General features: G+C 40.3%; 1 protein-coding gene across 1 annotated transcript in view; it reads right to left on the bottom strand.

Moving 5' to 3' along the window:
- Positions 1-547: 547 nt before the first annotated feature.
- The window catches only part of LOC139152992 (uncharacterized), an 85,854-nt gene continuing 62,763 nt past the window's right edge, over positions 548-23,638 (bottom strand). The window contains 4 exon segments of the mRNA XM_070726521.1: positions 548-745; positions 1,759-1,873; positions 21,321-21,421; positions 22,469-22,597. Of these exon segments, the coding sequence (XP_070582622.1) occupies positions 548-745; positions 1,759-1,873; positions 21,321-21,421; positions 22,469-22,597 (543 nt within the window).

Below are 23,638 nucleotides of genomic sequence, written 5' to 3' on the forward strand. Positions count from 1 at the left end.
TCCTTTTAACTTGCTCTGGTTTATCAATGGCCCTTTTTAAATTGGGGCCCCAGAACTGAACACAGTATGTGTGGTCATACCCAAGTACTGTAGAAATCATGCTAAGTAAGTACTGTAGATCATGCTAAATAAGTACTAAGCAAGTACTATAGAGATCATGCCAATCATGCTAACTCAGGAATTCTGAGAGTTGAAGTCCACATGTCATAGAAGAGCCAACTTTGCCTACCCCTGTGCTGTGGGATCCCATGCAAAGAAGAGAACAGCAACATTAGTGTTCTGGATTCTGGTTAGAACTTTGGTTAAATTGAAAATAACACTTACTGAATGCAGGATTTATGTCTAGGCAGCGTAGTTCAAAGCAATAAAACAACTGTTAAATAGCAGAGAATAAGCTAGCTTACTTCATAGCCCATATAGGCACACGTCCCTGATGGATTTACAACATTGAAAACTCCGCCCTTCTTCCCCGCTGGCACCTGGACGTGACGAATAAATCACTTTAGTAATTAACCCATTCCTCCCCTTAATATCTCTTCCCTAACATTTATTCCCTGCGCCTCTGCACCCTCCTGAAATTCCGATTTAACCATCTATCATCTGTTTCTTCTTCACTGGAGTCTGGACTCATAGCAACGTCCTGTGGCTGGCCTCCCACATGTTCTGACACCTGTAACCCAGGACCTGCCAATAATTCGTAAACACTATCTGTATCAGAGTCAGCAAACTCTTCGCCATCCTCCAACTGACCAAAAGTATATACAACAGTTAGTACACAGAAATGGCATCATGCAGGAATGCCACACTCTTCTCCCTCAGGTTGCTGCTTTGGAAACTCGGGAAGCATCTGGGTTTGGCTCACTCGGCTTCTTTTCCTCTCATAGCCAGCTTTCCCTTCTAGTTTGCCCCAGACTGCCCTCCATTTCCCCCCTCCAACACCTGGACAAAGCTAAGCAAAAGAGCCAGTCCTCACCACTGCCTAGCTTCACTGACAGTAGGCTTGGAAAGGGCAATGTGAGCTGTGTTGCTGCTGTGTCAAGCTAGACTGATGACTGGGAATGAGAGCGGTTCAATGGTACTTCCTTCCAGCCTTCTCGCAAAGCCCCATGCTGCATCAGAAGGCTAAAGTTGGAATTTTTGCCCCTCTCCGACTCATGCACAGCTTGACAATGGGACTGTTTCTCTCCTCCCCCTTTTCCTATTTTGTCTTTCAAATTGGCACAGCAGGACAAACCTAGCCCTGCTGCCCATTTTAGCTAGGAACCTCAAAGCCAAGAATGAATGCATTGAAGCTAGCCCACGTGCTGGATGCCCCCCCCCTAAAAACTCTGTCTGTAGAGGAGCCAGGCTGAACTTTTGTGTGCCACTCGCTGAGGTGGAGGGTGAGGTAGAGCTAACAGGTTCCAAGCTAAGTGTCTGAAGAAGTACAGCTGGCTGGCGGGGAGGCAGGGTATCCCAACACAGATATCTCTTCAGGAAAAGAAGCTTCTTTCTTTTGCCGAGCAGAGACGAAGTGACTGTGTGCATGCCCACAGAAAATGCTCGGCATGCCACATCTGGCATACATGGTTTGCCATCATGGTTATAGAGGATTTAATCCTTCTCCCACACATAGCAGAGTGAGGAGAGAGAGTGAATTAATTTTTCAGTCATTGGCTTAGATAAGTAGGCATGGGCCATTTCTGTTGGACAGACAATAAAAATGCCTCCCTTGCTTTCAGGGCAGATTTTCCTGTGATATAGGAGGCAAGGCAATACCTTCATCTGACTAGAGGCATTCTTCTGATGGAGGTCAACAGATGCCTCCAGGGGTTGCTGCCAGGTTGCTTTTAGCAGCTGCACTGGCTTGTCTCTGGAACAGATGTTGTCTTTGCTGCCCCAAGACAAACTTGAAGCTTATGGTCTGTGAATACTCAGTGGTGCTGCCTTGCCCATATATTTGGTTTTTTAGGAAACCCAGCTGACATGCTTAACTTACGCAGAAGATGAGCAAACAACCCACTGTGGGAGCTTGTGAAGCTGAAACTCAAGACATTAAAGGAGATTGGATCATCCTTCTATGACTCCCGACTCCCCCATTCTTCTGATGTATTCATGCAGGCAGAGTTCCCTTTACACATCTGCTGTCTCCAGAGAATTAAATTGGAAGCGTAGCTCTGTTACTTAGCAAGACAGACAGTCCCTTAGACTTAAAGGCAGAGATTTCTGGTGTCAAAGAAAGGGCAATCTCCACTTGATTTTTCAAAAGCTTAGACTGGGGCAATGTTGCTTTTTACCCCCAAGATCTATTGCAAAAGATCCTTAACTCCCTTTAATTCATGGAAATTAATTTTATGACAAGTCAGTCTGCATTGTTAGGTGCATCATTTTTGAACCCTTGCTCTTCCATTTCCTTCAGGAATAAAATTTCCACTGACACAGCTTAGGTAATTAGAAAGCTTTTTTTTCCCCTGAGTGTGGTATTAGGGGCTCTATCTCTTTCATTCTCTCTCATTTCTGCCTACCAGATTTAATGCATTTCCAGGTCACTTCCCAAATAGCTTCAGCTCTTTCTACTCCACTTCTTTGAGAAATTCAGCAAATACCCACAGAGCCATCTTGCTCACGCTGTGTTATAACTTCCTCAGCCCCTCACTTTGTGCCAAGTTGTGTATGCAAGACAAATCGAGAATGAAGGCTTTGCATCTAAGCTCAGACACTATCTCAAATATCTCAGGACCTTCGGAAATTCTGGATTAATTCACACATTTGGGAACCACCGGATCTGGTTTCTCTTTGCTTCGTGGGCTTTATCGATGTTATCTTAATCCCTATGCAGAATCATCATGGTGAAAAATAAACTTTGGCCACACATCAAATCTATGGGAATGGCTGAGTGGGTTATTCCTTCACACTATTAATAATTCTGTGTTTACAAGAATGGGAGCCAGTTGGTGCCCTCCTTCAGATGTTTTCACTGATGTGAGGAGATACAGGTTTAGCCAAACAGGATTTCTGGATTATTTGGACCCAGTTTCTCTCTCCCCCTCCCCCACTTTGTTTTTAACCCTGCTGTTCTGTTCAAAAAAACTCACTAATCTTCTGTTCCAGGTCTATTTGACCCGGACTGAAAATTGTTCATTTTAGGTACTTATATTTGATCTTTTTGAAAGCTTTTTTCACTTGGAAACTAGTTTGAACATTTCTGCACACAATGAAATGAAATTTGAACTGAAATAAATGATGCTTATTGGTTTATTTTGCTTATAAAAGGGCCTCCATGCTTATACTGAAATAGGCTTATACTCAAAAAAATGTAAAGTGAAAATGGTTGCAAGCAGCCGGGGGCAGGCCTTATTTCTGGTTAAAAAACCCCAATAAGCATCATTTTGTTTAGTTCAATTTTCATATCATTGTGTGCAGACATGTTCACCTTCCAGTGAAAAACATTTTCAAATTGACCAAACATAAGCACTTCAAATGAAGAATTTTCGGTCCAGGTCAGAGTAACCCGGGAATAAAATTTTACTGACCTTTTTTTCAGCAAGAAAGAATCCCCCCACCCACTCAAAAAAATCCTCATAGAGAGAACCCCTGAAATGATGCAAAGTCATGAAATTTCAAGTTTCAGATTTGCAGGGAAAACTTTGATTTCGGGTTTCACAGACCCGAACAGAACACCAGAGTTAAGACAATTTATGAAAGGATTGTTATGGGAAACTGTAGATGGCAAAGAACTGAAGAAGCTTCTTGGATGAGAAGCGAAACATCTTCAAAGAGAAACCAGAAAGTCCTGTTGCCTCTTTAAAATGCACCTTTGGGACAACCATGACATGAATGATACGTAGATGGCAATGGTTTGTCCCTTGAGCTTCCAGAGAAGAGTCAAAATATCTTTTTTTTCAACTTCAGAAGGCTGCATTGGTTAAAATCACAGCACAGACTTGACTGAACGCAGATTGCAACCTTGTAATAAAACAGGGGATAAAGTTTTAAATGCCATCTGCTCAGTTTTTGGGAAAATACAAGATGTTCTTTGTTTATTTGTTAATTGTTTTAGTTTAAGCCTGGCTTTTCATCTTTAGGATGTTTAAGGCAGCCAGTGGGCCCACAACACACAAATACAAACACAAACACACACACACACACACACACACACACACACTTGGCTGCAGAGTTAGTCAATCAACCTTGTGCTAGCTTCAATGGGAGCCTGCCCTGACTTGTTTCTGGTTCTGGAAAAATAGGGAAAAATAGATCTCTGTCTTCCCATTATTCACCCTAGATAAAGCTCCAAACAAAAATTAGTTGCATCTATAACTTTCTTAGAGGGACACGGTGGCTCAGTGGCTAAGACACTGAGCGTATCGATCAGAAAGGACAGCAGTTCGGCGATGCAAATCCTTAGCATTGCATAACAGATTGATCTCCTGTTACTTGTCCCAGCTTCTGCCAACCTTGTAGTTCAAAAGCATGTAAAAATTCAAGTAGAAAAATAGGAATCACCTTTGGTGGGGAGAGAACAGCATTTCGTGCACCTTTGGCATTTAGTCATGCTGGCCACATGACCACTGAGACATCTTCGGACAGTGTTTGCTCTTTGTAACAGAGATGAGCAGCAACCCCTAGAGTTGGCAATGACTACCACATACAGGGGATGGACAAAAAACTGAAACACTTGAGTTTTTGGCATCATAATTTTTGAACATGTTCAAATCAATCAAAACTTGACATATTTTAATGTTTTTTTAATTCTGTTATTTGATATGTTTTTTTAAACTACTTTTTTTTTTAACAGAAATTTAAGGAAATTGGTTATAACCTTCTAGAAATGGCAGACCTCTCAGACTTTCAAAGAGGCCAAATTGTTGGTGCTCGAATGGCAGGTGCTAGTGTAACAGAAAGTGCCCGAATGTTTGACGTTTCAAGAGGTAATGTCTCAAAAGTAATGACTGCTTTTGAAAGAGAAGGGAAAATGTCCTCAGCCAAGCACAGGTCTGGTTGAAAGTCAAAGGTGTCTGAGAAAGACCGTAGGACTCTAAAGCGAATTGTTAGAGTGGATCGCAAGACAACAGCTCCTAAAATCACTGCAGAGCTCAATAGACATGTACAGAACCCAGTTTCCACAAAAACTGTTCGAAGGGAGCTTCATAAATCTGGATTCCAAATCTGGATTTTCAAGCTGTTTCCATTGTTTTGCCCCCTGTATGTGTGAGAGGAATATTTACTTTTACCTTATACCTTTCTTGCTTGAATGCAAACCAAATGCAAGTTTGAGTATTATGAAAGAATAAGCTCATAGATCAAAATATGTAAAATCGGGGCAAGGGTTTCAAATTCAATTATTATTTTTTTTAACTTGAGCAACCATTTCCTGAGATCACTTCTACAGCATTTTCGACCTCCTAATAATACTGTGATGGTGCAATTTGACTCTCAACCTCTCCATTCTTGGGCCCTCTGGAGATATTGCTTAAGATTGTGGTTATATATATTTCTAGAAGTAGAGCCAAAAGGACAGGGTTTGGAGATGAATAAGAACTGCTTATGTCACAAGACAGACTATAGATCCAAGCAGCTCTATTATCAGGTTAAAAAAATGAATTCGTGAATAATCGATTAATATGTAAAACTGTTATATGCAATGTTCCACTCTTTGTTTGCTTTGGAAAACCTACAAAAATTTTAAAGCCTGTTTTATCTCCCTTCTTTTTTGAAGTTTACCTACCTGGGAAGATAAACCTTTTTAAAAAACCTTGTTTTGCTCCATCTAGTACACTGATGAGCCTCCTTTGTTTTCTTTTTCACTCATCTTTTTAAATTCAGTTTTCATTGCAACCCGAGATGTAAGCAAATCTTATTTATTCGATTTTATTTTATTTTTTTATGCTGCCCTTCTCCTTAGACTCAGGGCGGTTTACAACATGTTAGCAATAGTACTTTTTAACAGAGCCAGTTTATTGCCCACACAATCCAGGTCCTCAAACAAGTTCACTAGTAATTTAGAGAAAAGAGGCAACTAATCAAGACTAGAGAATAGTCCCAGCTGGGCTTCTACATCATGTGTTAGCTTTTGGCTAGCAATTGATTTTAAAGCAACTTCTGCCTACTGGTCCCTAGTTGAGATTCTACATGCCAGATTTGTTAGATGGTTTTCTTTGTTGGAAAACCAGGGAGAGATTCATCCAGTCCCAGAATCTTTCAACAACAACTGTGGTTGACTCTTCTGGTAAAGAATGTGTCTTCCTTCCCTTTGGGATTTCCCCACTCTTACCACTAACTATTTCATTTTAAGAGTCTGCATGACATTTCCTCTGCAATTCAGTTTATCAGTACTCTTTAGTTGTGTTAGGTTAGATTAGATTAGATTATTATCAGAGCTGGAAGATACCTTGTTGGTCATCTAGTCCAACCCCCCAATAGCAATCTCCTTTTGAAAGTCTCAAGTGTAAGAGTTCTCACAACCTTCACAGGCAAGCTGTCCCTCTGGTTGATTGCTCTCACCATCAGAAACTTCCTCCTTATTTCCAAGTTGAATCTGTCAGCTTCCATCCATTGTTCCTTGTTTCTGGTGCTTTGGAAAACAGCCTGACCTCCTCCTCTCCATGGCAGCCCCTCAGATATTGGAGCAATGCTATCATGTCTCCCTTGGTCCTTCTCTTCTCAACCTCCCTGTTGATTTCAAATATGATAGCTTCCGAACCCCAGTTTGCCTTTTTCATGTTTACCTGTTTAGTAATGGTACTTCTGGAAGACATCCTGAAGTCAAGCACTGCACATGTTTATTTTATTTATTTTATTTATTCATTTGTCCAATGCACAAATACATAGAAAGAGAATAGACATGAAGTAATATATATAAAGGTAAATGTAAAAATAGAGGAGAAGATATATGAAAGGAAGAAAATATATATGATATATGAGATAGAGGAAAGACAATTGGACAGGGGATGAAATGCACACTAGTGCACTTATGTACGCCCCTTACTGGTCTCTTAGGAACCTGGAGAGTCAATCGTGGATAGTCTAAGGGAGAAATGTTGGGGGTTAGGGGTTGACCCTATTGAGTCCAATAATGAGTTCCACGCTTCGACAACTCGATTGATGAAGTCATATTTTTTACAGTCAAGTTTGGAGCAGTTAGTATTAAGTTTAAATCTGTTGCGTGCTCTTGTGTTGTTGCGGTTGAAGCTGAAGTAGTCATTGACCGGTAGGATGTTGCAGCATATGATCTTGTGGGCATGCTGAAAAAGGATTGGTTACATGTGCCACACTCACTCACCAACATCTCTCAACCTTCGTAACTAAACAAGGGCACATCAGCAAACATCAGACCCTAACAACTGTGCATTTTTTTAACAATATACTGAACTTCCAATTTACAATATATTTTATGCACTGTTTCCAAATATGAACATTTCTCCTGAAAAAAGCACGTTTTGACACATGTCTTTTTAATCTAAGACTTGCACTGCCCAATGAAGGAAAATGTGCAGCTGTTATCCTTTTAAGAACTTTAGATTAGACTGGTGTGTTTAAAATTCTAACTCTCTTCACTGCTTTCCAGAAGGTTAACCTGTATCAAGCTTAGATGGTACATCCTATACACTCTCCTACATTTTCAAAATGCTAAAGGTCTCGCGCTTCTGTTTCAGCCAGTAGGTTTTGCTGATGGCAGGAGAAGTTGTGCCACCTTGGGGTAGGATCTCACCTTCTGTACTTTGATCTTCTGCTGAAGTCATCAGTTCACTTCCTTATCATTCATCTCTAATTAGGAGAGATTTAGAAAGCTGCCTGGAAAACAAGTAATTAAACAAAAAGGTTAAGAAGGATGAAGAAAACAAAAACTGTCCTCCCTTTGCTGAAGGTCATAGTGACAAAAGTAATATGAGAAATCAATGACTTCAGAGCATTGGAATCAGGTGACTCAATCCATCAGGCAGAGAGGAGACAGTCACCTTAGACAGTCACCTTCATTTACTAGACAAATTACACTATGGATATGTTTATCTATCTCTATTATCTGTCTGTCTATCATCATCTATCATCTCTATCTATCTATCTATCTATCTATCTATCTATCTATCTATCTATCTATCTATCTATCATCTATCATCTATCTACCTACCTACCTACCTAACTAACTAACTAACTAACTAACTAACTAAATTAACTATCTAATTATCTAACTCAGGGGTCTCCAACCGCCGGTCCGCGGACCGGGACCGGGCTGTTGGGGGTTTTCAGCCGGTCCGCGGCGCCAGGGCCCCCTCGGCCTTTCCGCGCTGCCCACCGCCCGCCCGATTTGCCCCCTCTGCTCCTCTGCCACCTCCTGCCTTTCACCGCAGCTCCTCCCGCACCCGGAACGCACGCCCTGCCCGCCTCACATTTGCCGAGAGGACTTTCGCCCCGGGCTCTCAGCAAGGGGGCTGCATGAGAGGCGGGGCCGGCGGAAGGTGATATTCAATGTCGGGGGGCGCACGGGCGGTTTTGCGCGCGCTCCCTATCTCCCTGCTAGCCCACTCGGAATACTGTATTCAAAATAAGAAAAGCCTTCGCCGGCAAAGGCTTTTCTTATTTTGAATACGTATTCCGAGTGGGCTAGCAGGGAGATAGGGAGCGCGCGCAAAACCGCCCGTGCGCCCCCGACATTGAATATCACCTTCCGCCGGCCCCACCTCTCATGCAAACCCCGTTGCTGAGAGCCCGGGGCGAAAGTCCTCTCGGCAAATGTGAGGCGGGCAGGGCGTGCGCGCGTCACCGCTGAGAAGAACGGAGAGAGAACGAGAGTGAGTGAAAGCAACAGACAGCAAGATAGAGAGAAAGTGAGAAAGAGAGAGTGAGAGAAAGGGGGGGAGAGAAAGAGATAGCAAGAGAGAGAGAACAAGAGAGAGAAAGAGCGTGAGAAACAAAACAAGAGAGAAAGAGTGAGAGAGAGAGAAAGCAAAAGAGACAGAAAGAAAACAAGAGAGAGAAAGTGAGAAGAAGAGAGAGAAAGAGGGGGAGAGAGAGAGAAAGAGAGAGGGGGGAGAGAGAGAAAGAGAGGGAGAAAGAGAGGGAAAGGGGGGAGAGATAGCAAGAGAGGGAGAGAGAAAGAGAGAGGGAAAGGGGGAGAGAGGGGGGAGAGAAAGAGGAGATAAAGGAAGAGGAGAGAGAGAAAGGAAGAGAAAGAAAGAAAGAGGGATAGAAAGAGAGAGAGAGTGAGAGATGCTCAGTGAGCCTTTCTTTGAAGTTGCCTTTCTTTCTTTCTTTCTTTCTTTCTTTCTTTCTCTTTCTTTCTTTCTTTCTTGCTCTTTTTCTTTCTCTCTTTTACCTTTCCTTCCTCTATTTCTTTTCTTTCTCCTTCCTACCTTCTTCCCTCCCTCCCTCCAGTCCTTCCTCTCTTACTCTCCCCTTTCATAAGTTTCCTTGCTTCCTTCCTCTGTTCCTGTCCCTTCCCTCTTTCCTTCTTTCTTCCTTCCTTCCTTCCTTTCCTCCCTTCCTTTCCTCCCTCCATTTCTTGCTTTCCTTTTCCTTCCTCCCTTCTTTCCTCCCTCATTCCCTTCTTTCACTCCTTCCTCTCTTACTCTCCCCTTTCACACCTTTCTTTGCTTCTTTGCACCCTTCTTCTGTTCCTGTACCTTCCCTCTTTCCTTCCTTCCTTCCCACCCTCCGTCCATTCATTCACCCATTCCTCTCTTGATCGCCCCTTTTACGGCGCCGCTGACAGCTAGCTCCCCCCCCCACCGGGCCATGGAAAACTGGTCTAGCTGAAAGCCGGTCCCTGGTGCAAAAAAGGTTGGGGACCTCTGATCTAACTATCTATCATCTATCTATATATCTCTAGCTACATATCTCTATCTAAATAATCCAACTATAAAGATTGGAGAAAGTGAATCAGGAACTGTACATTTGGGGACTAATTTAGAAGTTTCTTATTTTCTATATATAAATCTGATATGACTTGTTATATCTAATAAGCAGTTTTAATTGATCAAGTACCACAAGTATTATTTGCAACAATCCCCAAGAGTATATTAGAACCTATAGACCATTAGTACTATAAAAAAACAGAATTTGAAAATAACATTTCTACTCACTTGAGGACATCACTGATAGCAGTTCTGATATTAAAATCATATTCATCCATAGTATTCTCATTAATCATTGGTGCTAATATTTATGGAGTTAGCAGATATCCATGCAGTTTACACATCCAACACAAAATCATTGGTTTGAATAAGGTTATAAATTAGTGGGTGTGACTGTTAATCTCTGTTTTAGAGCTCTGGTTGAAATGTGAGTTATGAGGAGCAGTTTGATATGAAATAATTTCACTGGTCCATGTTGTTTAGACTAACAACAACTCTAGGATTTTCCAAGGGACTCCTTTCCAGTGCTACCTGGAAAGAGGGATAGATGATCCAATTTAGAGTTGTTTTGGCCGATGTAGGAATACTTTAATAGAAATTAGAACACTGCTGTACCTTGATGAAACACATCAAGGTGTAGCATTGTTCTAATTTCTATTTTTAAATACTAAGGAAAAAAGTTCACTTATCCTAACATAATGGCCATTTCCCTATTTTATTCTGTACACAGAATAACAGAATAATAGAGTTGGAAGAGATCTTGGAGAGCTTCTAATCCAACCCCCTGCTAAAGCAGGAGAGCCTAAACCATTTCAGACAAATTGTTGTCCAATCCCTTCTTAAAAACTTCTAGTGTTCGATCATTCACAACCTCTGAAGGCAAGTTGCTACACTGAATTAATTGTTCCAACTTCTAGAAAATGTCTCCTTAGTTCCAGGTTGCTGCTCTCCTTGATTAGTTTCCATCCATTGCTTTTAGTCCTGCCCTCAGGTGCCTTGGAGAATAGCTTGACTCAGTGGTAGGATTCAATTTGTTTAACAACAGGTTCTATGGTTGTGGCTTATTTGGGGGCGTGGCTTGATGGTCATGTGATTGAGTATGACAGGTGACTGGGTAGACATGGTTATGTGCATAGGAACTACTCAGAGGGCTGAAGGAAAGTGAATTATTTATGACCGGTCTGCACATTTACAACCGTCCTCACATTTATGCCCATTGCAGCCTTCTTAATAACCATAACACTCATTTCACAACTGTGGTCCTTCTCTTCATCACAGTGACAAGATAGGGTGCAAAAAGTAGAATGTGAAGACAATTGTAAGTGTGAGTACCAGTGAAAATTCACTTTTTCAGCCCTCTGAGTAGTCCCTATATGCACACAGCATGGCCAGGTGGTCATGTGACTGGGTGGGCGTGATTAACTTGATATCAATTATGTTGAGGAGTGCTTCTCCTCTCCTGGCCTCTTGTGACCATGGGGAGACTGCAATGGTCATAAGTATGTGAGGTGGTCATAAGTCACCTTTTTCAGTGCCACTGTAACTTTAAATGGTCACTAAATGAACTGTTGTAAGTCAAGGTTTATCGTACAAAAAGCTTCTTTTCTTGCAAAAAGTTGCCCTAAATACCAATCATTAGATTATAAATACTTGCAAGTTGGAGTTACATATGCAATGATAACTATCATCAGGCAACTCTTGCTTATAAAGTGAAACCCTTTATAAGGTCATTTAAGCTCTCCTGGAAAGAAAGCTCTCCAGGAGAAGCAATCTTTACATTCATTTGCACCACTTAAAGACTGGTCTCACTCACCTCATAAGATATCCTAAGGAAATCATCCCTCATAAAGGCAGTAAAAAAAAATCAGTGCCAAGCTTTCATCCTGCCTCTTGGAAGTACACCTCAAAAGGACAGTGCCAAGAACCACTAAAGCAGTGAAGGAAGACCCCCTCCGCCAAACAGAAAAAAACTTGAGATAAGTCTAACTAGAATTAAACAAAGGAACAAACACAGTAGCTGTTGCTTGTTAAACCAGTTACCAGAACAAATACACAGAGGAAATAGCTAGATTTCTGAAGCTTCTTCATTTCAGGAACAGAGATTAACATTTTTCCTTCTAAACAAAGCTGAATAGGGAAAATCATCCCATCAATAAAAACAGGATTAAACATTCACTTCACCAAAACCAGTTTTTGATCAAAAGTCAGAAAGGGTATGTAAACTCACGTTTGAATGTCAATCTTTCTAGCTAGCCAAGAAGCCTTTCTAAATGTCACTCATCTTGGTTCCTTGTCATTAAAAGCTTCTTTCGGGCAGCTCTGGGCTGGAAGAACTCAAACAAGGGAGTATTTCCTCCCAACAGCAGTGTAAAAAGCTTAAAAGAATCCTTCCCCTTTAAGAAAGTCAAGCAAAGGAAGAAAAAACACCTCAGGAGACAGTCTAGGCATACTGCCAAGAATGTAATAAAGGTTAACAGGGAAGCAGTTTCTGTAAGCAGGGCAATAAAGATTACAGAAAATTGTAATTCCTTATAGCATGAACAATGTAAAGTGGGGAGAGGGGAAAGGAGATTTCTTCTAACAATTGGTTCTCTAAAGGTCTTAGAAAGTTAACAACCGGTTCTAGAGAACCAGTTAGAATGGTAGAACCCCACCTCTGGCTTGACTCCCTTTTCTTTGTCGCAACCTTTTAGATACTGGAATATGTCTTTAATATATTTATATGAAATGCTTCATATAGAGGGGAAGGGAAAGGAAGGGGGGAAAGGGAGGGAGGAAGAGAGAGAAAAAGAGAGAGAGAGATTTTGAGAACAAAACATTCTGAGTGCTTGGGGCAACCTGTATCATATATCATTTTGTGTAACAATAGATTACATTTTATCAGATTGCGCTTTTTGTATTGGGAATAAATGCATAATGGATTTATTTGACATCCTTTCTAGACAGAACTCTATATTGAAGGCACAGTATATACTCTATCCCTGAGCTATATCCTTCTCCAGTTGCTTATATTGCAAACTCCAATCACAATAATTGTTGAAGACACATTTTAGAACATTTACCTTCCACTTAACCAAGGTTTTCAATACAGCTACTCCAAAATGTGGAGAAAACAGTATTCACTTGGTCATGGCTTATTCCAGAAAAAACATTTAGTATTTTCTTCTATTATTTTCACAGCAGACTTGAAACATACCTACAAATCTATGAAAATCATATTTTCAGAATCACTAAATTATTTTAGTCAATGCTTCTGTATAAGTAAAGACAATGAGTAAAGAAGTAATTACATTTCTGCTGGGAAAGGAATTGAGACAAATTATTGCATTCTGATTGTTTTTAGGAGTCTGAAATCCTAATTTTGTGTCTCTGTGTTGTGCATACATATACCTATATATACATGTACAATATTTATACATATCCTACCAGACATATGTATACATCCATATCCATATTCACAGCCACCCACCCACACATCCATCCATATATCTATATCTGTATCTGTATCTATATCTATAGCTATAGCTATACAGTGATACCTCGTCTTACAAACGCCTCATCATACAAACTTTTCGAGATACAAACCCGGGGTTTAAGATTTGTTTGCCTCTTCTTACAAACTATTTTCACCTTACACACTCACCACCTCCGCTGGGATGCCCCGCCTCCGGACTTCAGTTGCCAGCGAAGCACCCGTTTTTGCGCTGCTGGGATTCCCCTGAGGCTCCCCTCCATGGAAAACCCCACCTCCGGACTTCCGTGTTTTTGTGATGCTGCAAGGGAATCCCAGCAGGGGAATCCCATCAGTGCAAAAACAGGCGCTTTGCTGGCAACGGAAATCCGGAGGTGGGGTTTTCCAGCGAGGGGAGTCCCAGTGAAATCGCAGCATTGCAAAAACACAGTGGTCTGGAGGTGGGGTTTCGAGGACTTCGGTGTTTTTGAGATGCTGCGATTTCACTGAGACTCCCCTCACTGGGAAATCCCACCTCCGGACTTCCATTGCCAGAGAAGCACTCGTTTTTGCAATGCTGGGATTCCCCTGCAGCATCACAAAAACACAGAAGTCTGGAGGTGGGGTTTCCCATGGAGGGGAGCCTCAGGGGAATCCCAGCAGTCCAAAAATGGACGCTTCAGCTGGCAAAAGGGGTGAATTTTGGGCTTGCATGCATTAATCGCTTTTCCATTGATTCCTATGGGAAACATTGTTTCGTCTTACAAACTTTTCACCTTAAGAACCTTGTCCCAGAACCAATTAAGTTTGTAAGACAAGGTATCACTGTACCTATATTTATTGTATATCTATATCTATCTATCTATCTATCTATCTATCTATCTATCTATCTATCTATCTTTATCTCTCTGTCTCTCTATATATGCATGTATGTAAATGTATATGTATATACACACACATATATACATTGATACCTTGTCTTACAAATGCCTCGTCATACAAACTTTTTGAGATACAAACCCAGGGTTTAAGATTTTTTTGCCTCTTCTTACAAACTATTTTCACCTTACAAACCCACCACGGCCACTGGGATGCCCCACCTCCGGACTTCCGTTGCCAGTGAAGCACCCATTTTTGCGCTGCTGGGATTCCCCTGAGGCTCTCCTCCAGTGAGGGGAGCCTCAGTGAAATTGCAGCATCGCAAAAACACAGAGGTCCGGAGGTGGGGTTTCGAGGACTTCAGTGTTTTTGCAATGCTGCGATTTCACTGATGCTTCCTTCGCTGGGAAACCCCACCTCCGACTTCCGTTGCCAGTGAAGCGCTCATTTTTGTGATGCTGGGATTCCCCTGCAGCATCGCAAAAACACGGAAGTCTGGAGGTGTGGTTTCCCATGGAGGGGAGCCTCTTGGAAATCCCAGCAGTGCAAAAACGGGCGCTTCGGCTGGCAAAAGGGGCAAATTTTGTGCTTGCACGCATTAATTGCTTTTCCATTGATTCCTATGGGAAACATTGTTTCGTCTTACAAACTTTTCACCTTAAGAACCTCATCCCAGAACCAATTAAGTTTGTAAGACAAAGTATCACTGTATATTCAAAGAGATATGCTGGACACAGACTTATGGTTAAAAATGATAAAATATTATTCTTTGACTTTGCCTTATTATTGAATCTATTAACCTAAATGGGGGAATAATTGCAAGGTGCTTTGGCTTAATTACAACACAGTAAAATGGTGCGGTTAAATATCCATATAATTTTATACTATCGCCTATTACCCTAAAGGTTCTTTCCCGTCACTTATTTTTAAGTGATTTGAAAAGGGTCAGAAATGACTTTATTCTTGTAACTTCCATATCATCTTTCACTCTGAGTAATTAGCCGGGTATTCATATTTAGGAAATACCTTTATTCTTTTCTCCCTCTTCCTCCTTGTAGGATTTATTTATTTAGGTTTTAGTTTTATGGCAAGTGACCGAAATTTCAGCAGCTTATACTCCCCATATTAGCAATTTAGATTAAAATAAACCTTACAGTAACAGAATAATAAAATATAAACATGGTAAGTACCCATCATCCCAGGAGATAGAAAACACCCCAATTTTTTTCAAATGAGAGCAATCACACACCAGCCTCAATCTCCCATGGGAAATGAAGATCTTTATTGCTCTCCAAGACAATATATCTCTGAGTATAAGCTGTATAATCAAGAAGGGTCATCTCCTGGACCTGAAAATGTCCTTACCTTGGATATAGAACCCATAATATCTTCTTCAAATACAAAACAAAATTTAATGGGAGGGGCTGATACCACCATGGAGGCATTAATGATGTCCAACTCTTTCTGCCTCCTTCCCCCTATGATCTCAAGGAATGGATATTGCTAAGGAAGCCAAGATTCTCCCTTAAAAAGTACTTGCTGTCCCTAGTCTGTATGATACGGGAGAGTTAGATCACTGAGAGTGAGTTATTTTAGCCACAGTAAAGCCCAGGGCTAAACATAAACACACTCTGGGTTAGTAAAACAGACTATTTGTATGATTAGAGTGTTCAAACAAATTGTTTATTGCTATAATTCAGTTAGGTGACATTTATTGAATACTATTGATTTCCCTCTTTCTTTCTTTCTTTCTTTCTTTCTTTCTTTCTTTCTTTCTTTCTTTCTTTCTTGCTGATGCTCAGCTGGGCATGAATAGCAACAAGTGGAAAGCAATAAGCTTGATAGCTTTTGAAGGGAGTCATACTTGCAGCACTCACGAGAGAACCATCCAAGATGCAGAAAGGTTTAACATCATCTCGGTACTCTGGCTAACACGCACAAGTGAAGGGCATGCTTGTTGCACAAATCATTTATTCATGTAAATCAGTTCATCCATATTACTTAGGCAGCAATATTAAAATGAGGATAAGATATGTTGGAGTCTGGGCAAATGCTGCGTTCTAATCATTAAACCAACAAAAACCATTTAAACCAGAACATTTACATTTAAAGCTGGGTTAATCACATTCCAGTTAAAAGGAACAATAACCATGATGCTTTGTGCTGATGGAAAGATGAGAGCTCGGTGATAGGACAGATTATTTGCATTAAAAAAGATGCCAGATTCGTCTCAGCATGCCTAGTACAAAAGATCAGATAGAAATGACATGAACAACTTTTGCTCACAGTTTGGACCACAACTGCTAATTTGAATAGATAATACTGGCCTAGAATTCTCAGTTTGAAAGGAGCTATTTAAATCATTGAGCTTAACCTCTTCCTTACTGTATGAATCCAAATTAGAACATGTCTCTAATATTTTTTGGAGGGTGGGGCAATGCATCCAATGAAAGGCAGCTACAAACTTCTAAAGGTAATTGGTTCCATTATCAAAATGCTCTTTACAGTTAGGATTTTTCCCCTTAACACTTAACTAGACTTAACTTTCCTGACACTTAAATCCATTAAACTACATCCTATACAAGAGAACAGCTCTTGCCTCTCCCCTGTGACATCTCATTTTGGTATTTGAAAAGTGCTAGATGCTAAGCTATTTAAAGGGAGCACATTGTCTCATAGGGTCTGCATAAAATGTGCATCCCATTGCAAATGGATACCTCACCTATTTTTTGCTAGCGGTATTCCTCTTTTCTCTATGATTTCTATTCAGGCCAATATATACTACCCAGGTGAGGTAAGCTTCCTTAAGGCATCTTTCAGTGTCTATTTCCTGCCATAAGTCAGGTATTTTCCAGGTGCTGTAATGATGCTCTATATGCAGGAAGCATCATGCGCTCCATATTGAACTAGCACATCCTCCCTTTCTGTTCTACAATCCTTCCCCAAGCAATTTGACAAGATCAAAGAGTGTGAAGGAGCTCAGCATCTGGGCTTGGAGCCTAACAAATGAACAGACTTGAACTCTCAAACAGTAAGTAGCACTGAAGGATTACTTTGCCATTGATGCAGATCCCAAGTAGACATTTTGTCCTGACTCCAAAAAAAAAAAGAGGAATAAATAATGAGAGGTGACTGATGTGGTTGGCACTTTATTTCTGATGGCTTCCTACTATTAATGCTGTAGTGTTCAACTCTGCTAGGAAGCAACCTTCAAACGGATGGCTGATCAGGCTTAGTGAAAAGCGAGGAAGCATCCTTGAAAATATTCTGTCTTCCATCATGACTGCTGCTACTGCTGCTCAGAAAATAATGCCCAGATTCAGGAGATTATCTGCATTATTTCTGTAAAGGAGATAATTATCTATAATAGCAGATAATGTTTCAACTGGTAGGAAATAAAGGCACAATCTTAACTCAGGATTAATAAATATGCTTATCCTTAACTCCTTCTTGTACAATATACTGTAAATGCTTGAAATTGAATGCCTTTTCAACACTTGTGTTATATACATGCATACATACATGCATACATGCATACATGCATTACGTGTGTGTGTGTGTGTGTGTGTAACATATTTTTTGCTGATAATGAAAAGGAAGGGAGACTACTATAGATCTATTTAAGGCTTATTTGCCTTCCCAAAGTAGCCACACCCTTACTGGGATTTGAACCCGGGGCCAGTGTTCCCTCTAATTTTTTGGGGGGGTGGGCGGAAAAGTATAGTGTCTGAGCGGCAGTCCCTTCGGGACTGGGAGGCACAGAAATATTAAATAAATAAATAAATAAATAAATAAATAAATAAATAAATAAATAAATGAATGAATGAATGAATAAATAAATAAATAAACAAACAAACAAACAAACAAACAAACAACCTACCCTGTTTTGCCTCAGAGAATTTCAAAATAAAATACTGTACTGTGTGTCTATAACAGTGAGCTAGTTTCAAACTAGATTTTGATTTTCTTTCTCTCTTCCTTACTCCCATTCTTTTTCTTTCTCTTTTCCTTCCTCTCTTTTTTCTATCTGTTTCTCTCTCTTCCTCTCTTCCTCTCTTCCTCTCTCTCTCCTCTCACTCTTTCCTTCTCAGCTTCTGGGCAGGTTTGAAAAACTCTGAGTTGATGATGATTTTTAAGTGAGCGATTGCTCACTGCTCAGCTTAGAGGGAACTATGCCCGGGGCCTCTGCTTTGTAAGGCAGAGGCCTTAACCATTAGACTACAGAATCATCTCCTGTGTCAGCTTGTACCAGGGAAAGGTTATGTTCGATTTATATGTCACCGCTCTCCAAAGTCTCGGGGCAGCTTGCAACATATAAAAAACAATTAAAAATATCCTAAATTAATTTTAAACTAACTAATCTATAACTCAAGTACCTTAAAAATCAATCATTCCCATTCAAACAATCAAACATACATTTCATTCATTGGTCTAATCAATGTAAAACAAATGGTTAAAAAATAAATTATGGCTTACATATTTGTTATAATGCCTTTGCACAGCCACTGAATATTCATCAGTAATGTTTTTAGATTAGGTATTTTTTGCAGCATAACGTTTTTATTCTGGAAACATTCCTATGAAACACAGAGAGGGACAGAGTGTTTCTTCTTCTTTTGGTTGGACCATACATTCCCTTTTAACCCTGCTGTTCTGTTTAAGAAAAGTAACAAATCTTCTTTCCCGGGTCACCCTGACCCGGACCGAAAACTCTTCATTTGCAGTGCTTATGTTTGGTCAATTTGAATACTTTTTTCACTTGGAAAGTAGTCTGAACATTTCTGCACACAATGATATGAAAATTGAACTGAAGAAATTAATCCTTATTGGTTTATTTTGCACATAAATATGCCTCTCTCCCCCGTTTTTGTGAATTTTCTTTAGGTTTATTGATAATTATGCCTGCAAAATACATTCTATTTTACTAAAGTTGGTATGGGATTGGTAGCTTGAACATTTCTGAACATAATGATATGAAAATTGAACTGGAAAAATTGATGCATATTGGTTTATTTTGTTGATGAAATGCACGCCCCCCGTTTTTTTAAAATAGTCTTCACTTATGGATAGTTTTGCTAGCAAAATACATTCTATTTTACTAAAGTTGGTGTGGGATTGGTAGCTTGAACATTTCTGAACATAATGATATGAAAATTGAACTAGAAAAATTGATGCATATTGATGCACATAAATGTATGCCTCCCCCCGTGTTCAATTATTTCAATTTATATAAAAATCATGCTGTTAATTTCAAACTTACATACTTTTTTTTAGTAAAATGGATTTGTTTCATAAAATTAGTTCTCTGGCTACAATGTGGTTGATTTTCAAAAGGATATTCCAAATATTTCTAGACAAATATGTATAAACAGTGACAATAATGGCACATAGCAAGGCCGGGGGGTGGGGGGTGGCCCTTTTGTGGCAAAAATAAACCAATAAGAACCATTTTCTTCAGTTCCTTTCTATTTTTCTTATATTCAGAAATGTTCAAGCTACCAATCCCACACCAACTTTAGTAAAATAGAATGCATTTTGCAAGCAAAACTATCCATAAATTGAAATTTTTTTCACAAAAACGGGGGGGGGGGGCGTGCATTATATCCGCAAAATAAACCAATAAGATTTACTTTTTTCATTTCAATTTTCATATCATTGTGTGCAGAAATGTTCAGACTACTTTCCAAGTGAAAAAAGCTTTCAAAAAGACCAAACATAAGCACTGCAAATGAAGAGTTTTCGGTCAGGGTGACCCGGGAACAGAAGATTTGTAACTTTTTTTGCCCAGCAAAAACTAAGCCCCCCACCCCCCAAAAAAAATTCTCATAGAGAGAACCCCTGAAATGATGAAAAGTCATGAAATTTCAAGTTTCAGATATGCAGGGAAAATTTTTTACAGGGACTCAAACTTGGCTTCGGGTCGCATACGACCCGAACAGAACAGCAGGGTTAATTCCCCTTCAACTTTCTCAGCAGTTAGTTCCCCCCAATGTATGGTTGCAAGCCACCCAGAGTTATCCTATGGAAACAAGGATGTCCAATAAATTTGTTTGTTTGTTTGTCTGTTTGTTTAAATTCCACCAGGGCCCACAATTATATGCAATACAGCTCAATTCCCTAAATAAATAAGTTTTTCTTCTTCTGCATCTTGAAATGGGGAATTCCTTTCTACATCTGTAAGACCCTGCGGATGGAAAAAGCACCCCCCAAGGACCAGGCCTACGCATACGCAGGCAAGGAGCTCTCCTTTCCCTTCTGCATGTGTGCTAACTCCTTGTACTGGGCATGCTAATGAAGAAGAGCAAAGAAGAATGTCACTGCAAAGATCAAGAGCTAGGCTAGCCTTCAGGGGTCCACAGTGTTCTTGCATGCATTAAACATTTTCTCCCCCACTTTCCCTCCAAACAGATCAAAATTCTGCACCAGCCATTTTATTCTTACAGCATTTGGGTTAAGTAGGGTAGGTAGCCAGTAGTGAGTAGCCTAATGACACCCTGTGAGCTTTATCGCTGAGCAATCTTTCCAGTCCTACTCTTAATCCTAACCACTCCACTCCACTATAGGGATGGATAAGTAAAGAATGCATATCAGGAGCTTAATTAAATGTACCGCCCTAGAGCCCAATGTGGAATCAGCTATTTGGCCTCTACTTACTTCTTCTATCCTTTTCGATGGTCTTCTTCTCTTTCTAGGACCTTCTATTTCTGTATTTCTCTTTCCATTTCTCTCTCAATAACGCCAGGCCGGGATCAATAGCCATTGCCTGAAGCTGAATTGTTTGCGTACTAAAAGCTTTTGAAAAATAAGTCAAGGATTTCATTCAATCGCAGGACCTCAGATTACCAACCAATGCCATTTTGATTCCTTTTGAAGTGACATAAACTTTTAAAACGAGCACCACTGATGTTTAGGTTTACAAAATATTTTAGCCTTTGCAAGACAAGCAAACCACGGGTCAACAAGCTGCCTGTCCGGTTATTGCCAAAGTATAACTTTCATTTGAGTGAAACAATGAGGACAAAAGAATGAGTATTTTAAGGACAAAAATGCCTTTCTCGCAAGGCAGGGGCCGCCGCTAAGTTCAGAGTCTCGCTGAATTGAAGCTTACAGGAATTCTCGAAAAGAGATATAAAACCTTTAAGTTGCTATTTTAGCTGTACCTAGTAGTTATTCCACGTGGAAAGCTCGAAGAAAATCGTGTCAAATCCTTTACCACCACCTCAGGATAAGAAATTGTTGATATAAGAGGCTTGTCTGGTAGCTAAGGGAATGGCAAAATTGTTCTGAGCAAATTTAATACCTGCAAAGGAGACATTTGCTCTTTAAAGAAAGAAAATTAGTTCTCAAAAGAATGTGTGGCTGAGTAAAGATGAGGGAAAGTACATATACCAAAATGTCCTACCTGTTAATGACTACTTCACCTTCAACCGCAACAACACACGAGCGCGAAATCGATTTAAACTAAATGTCAACCGCTCCAAATTTGACTGCAAAAAATACGACTTCAGCAACAGAGTAATCAATGCCTGGAATGCACTACCTGATTCTGTGGTTTCTACTCCTAACCCCCAAACCTTTAACCTTAGACTATCTACAATTGACCTCTCCCCCTTTCTAAGAGGTCTGTAAGGGGCATGCAAAAGCGCACCTCTGTGCCTACCGTCCCTATCCTATTGTCTTCTTTTGTTACTTTTTTATCATTACTTATCTAATGTTTTATTTGTACAAATTACCACTCTAATAATATACGGTAATTGTTTGACTAACTAGCTAGCTAGCTAGCTAAATAAATAAAGAAATAAATAAACAAATAAATAAACAAACAAACAAACAAACAAACAAACAAACAAACAAACAAACAAACAAACAAACAGTGCCCAAGATGCAAAATGCAAAATGACTTCTTTGGTGCAGTTGGTCAGAATTCTGTTGACTTTAACCTCTGTTTTATTTTGCAGCTTTCCCACTGAGAATAATCTCTAGTTTAGTGATGGTCAGGGATGGGCTGCTGCCCAGAGAGGGGGAGGGGGGACGCAATGGGGTAGCAAAAATGGAGCTCCACTCCAGAGCACCCAATTTGCATGAAAGATGTTGAAAGAAAATGCAGGCCGCCCTGTATAAGCCACGCCCACAGTGTGGTAGTAAAAAAACCGGTAGCCCTTCACTGGTGATGGTGAACCTTTTTTGGTTCATGTGCCAAAAGGGTGTGTGTATTCTAGCATACGTGCACGTGCCCACAGTCCTTCCCTCCCTCCCGACACATGCACATACACACCGTCCTGTCCCCACGCATTCACAGAAGCCTTACTGAAGCCTGGTATGCAGGGAAAAATGCTGAAATGGGCAAACTAGATGTTCGGGAAAACATACTTCCAGTTTGCCATTTGCTCTTGTTTGCACTCCATGGCTTGAAGGAAGCTTCTGTGAACCCTCCGGACTGCAAAAAAAAAAAAAAAAGCCAGCAGAAAGGCAAACCAGAAGTGCATTTTTCTAAACTTCTGGTTTGTCTGTTGGTCCATTTTCTTTGCCTCTGGGGCTTTAGGAAAGTTTTCCTGAAGCATCCGGAGGCCAAAACGACCTTTTCCAAGGCCAAAAATCAGCTGGCCAGTGCGTGCATGTGTGCTGGAGCTGATATGGCTCCATGTGCCACCTGTGGCATGCATGCCATAAGTTCACCATCATAACTCTAGTTTCTGTAAAAGAATTTGATGTATTGCTTAAGTAACAGAGTTAAGGCAAATATGGTTATAAAAATGTCACCCAAGAGATACAAAGAACCTCTTGATAAGAGCCACGGTGGTTAGAATGAAGTATTGCAGGCTAACTCTGCCCAATGCCAGCAGTTTGATCCTGACTTGCTCAAGATTAACTTCCTTCCTTTCAAGATTGGTAAAATGAGGAGGCAAATTGTTGGGGCCAATATGCTGACTCTGTAACACTGCTTAGAGAAAGTGCTATGAAAAGTGCTATGAAGTGCTATTGCTATCTCCATGTGCAACATTATGCCTAAAGTCAGGCCTGGGAAATGTATATAAAGATAGTCCTTGTGTTATTACCATAATACGGAGAGGGGCGGCATACAAATCTAATAAATAATAATAATAATAATAATAATAATAATAATAATAATAATAATAATAATTATTGGGCCCAGCAATTATGGTCATAAGTCACGAGGGTAGTACAACACAGGACTATAGGGATCTGATCCAATTGTATAACCTTTTTATGGTGACCATTAAGCAAATGCTGTTGTGATTAAGTCAATTGTTTACTATGGGCTTTTTTTGCAGGATAATTAAAAATAAATACCAGTTTCTGATAAAACTGTGATAAATTGCAGATACATGACTGGTGTACTGTAAGTGTGGGCCAATTACGAAGTGCCCCAAATTCAATCACACGAACAGGGGAGACAATGTCAGAGGTTCAAAACTGAATCATAGGGAGATTTTACATTAACCCACCAATCGGAATC

Source organism: Erythrolamprus reginae, chromosome 1 (genome assembly GCF_031021105.1).
Source record: "Erythrolamprus reginae isolate rEryReg1 chromosome 1, rEryReg1.hap1, whole genome shotgun sequence".
Lineage (NCBI taxonomy): Eukaryota > Metazoa > Chordata > Lepidosauria > Squamata > Dipsadidae > Erythrolamprus > Erythrolamprus reginae.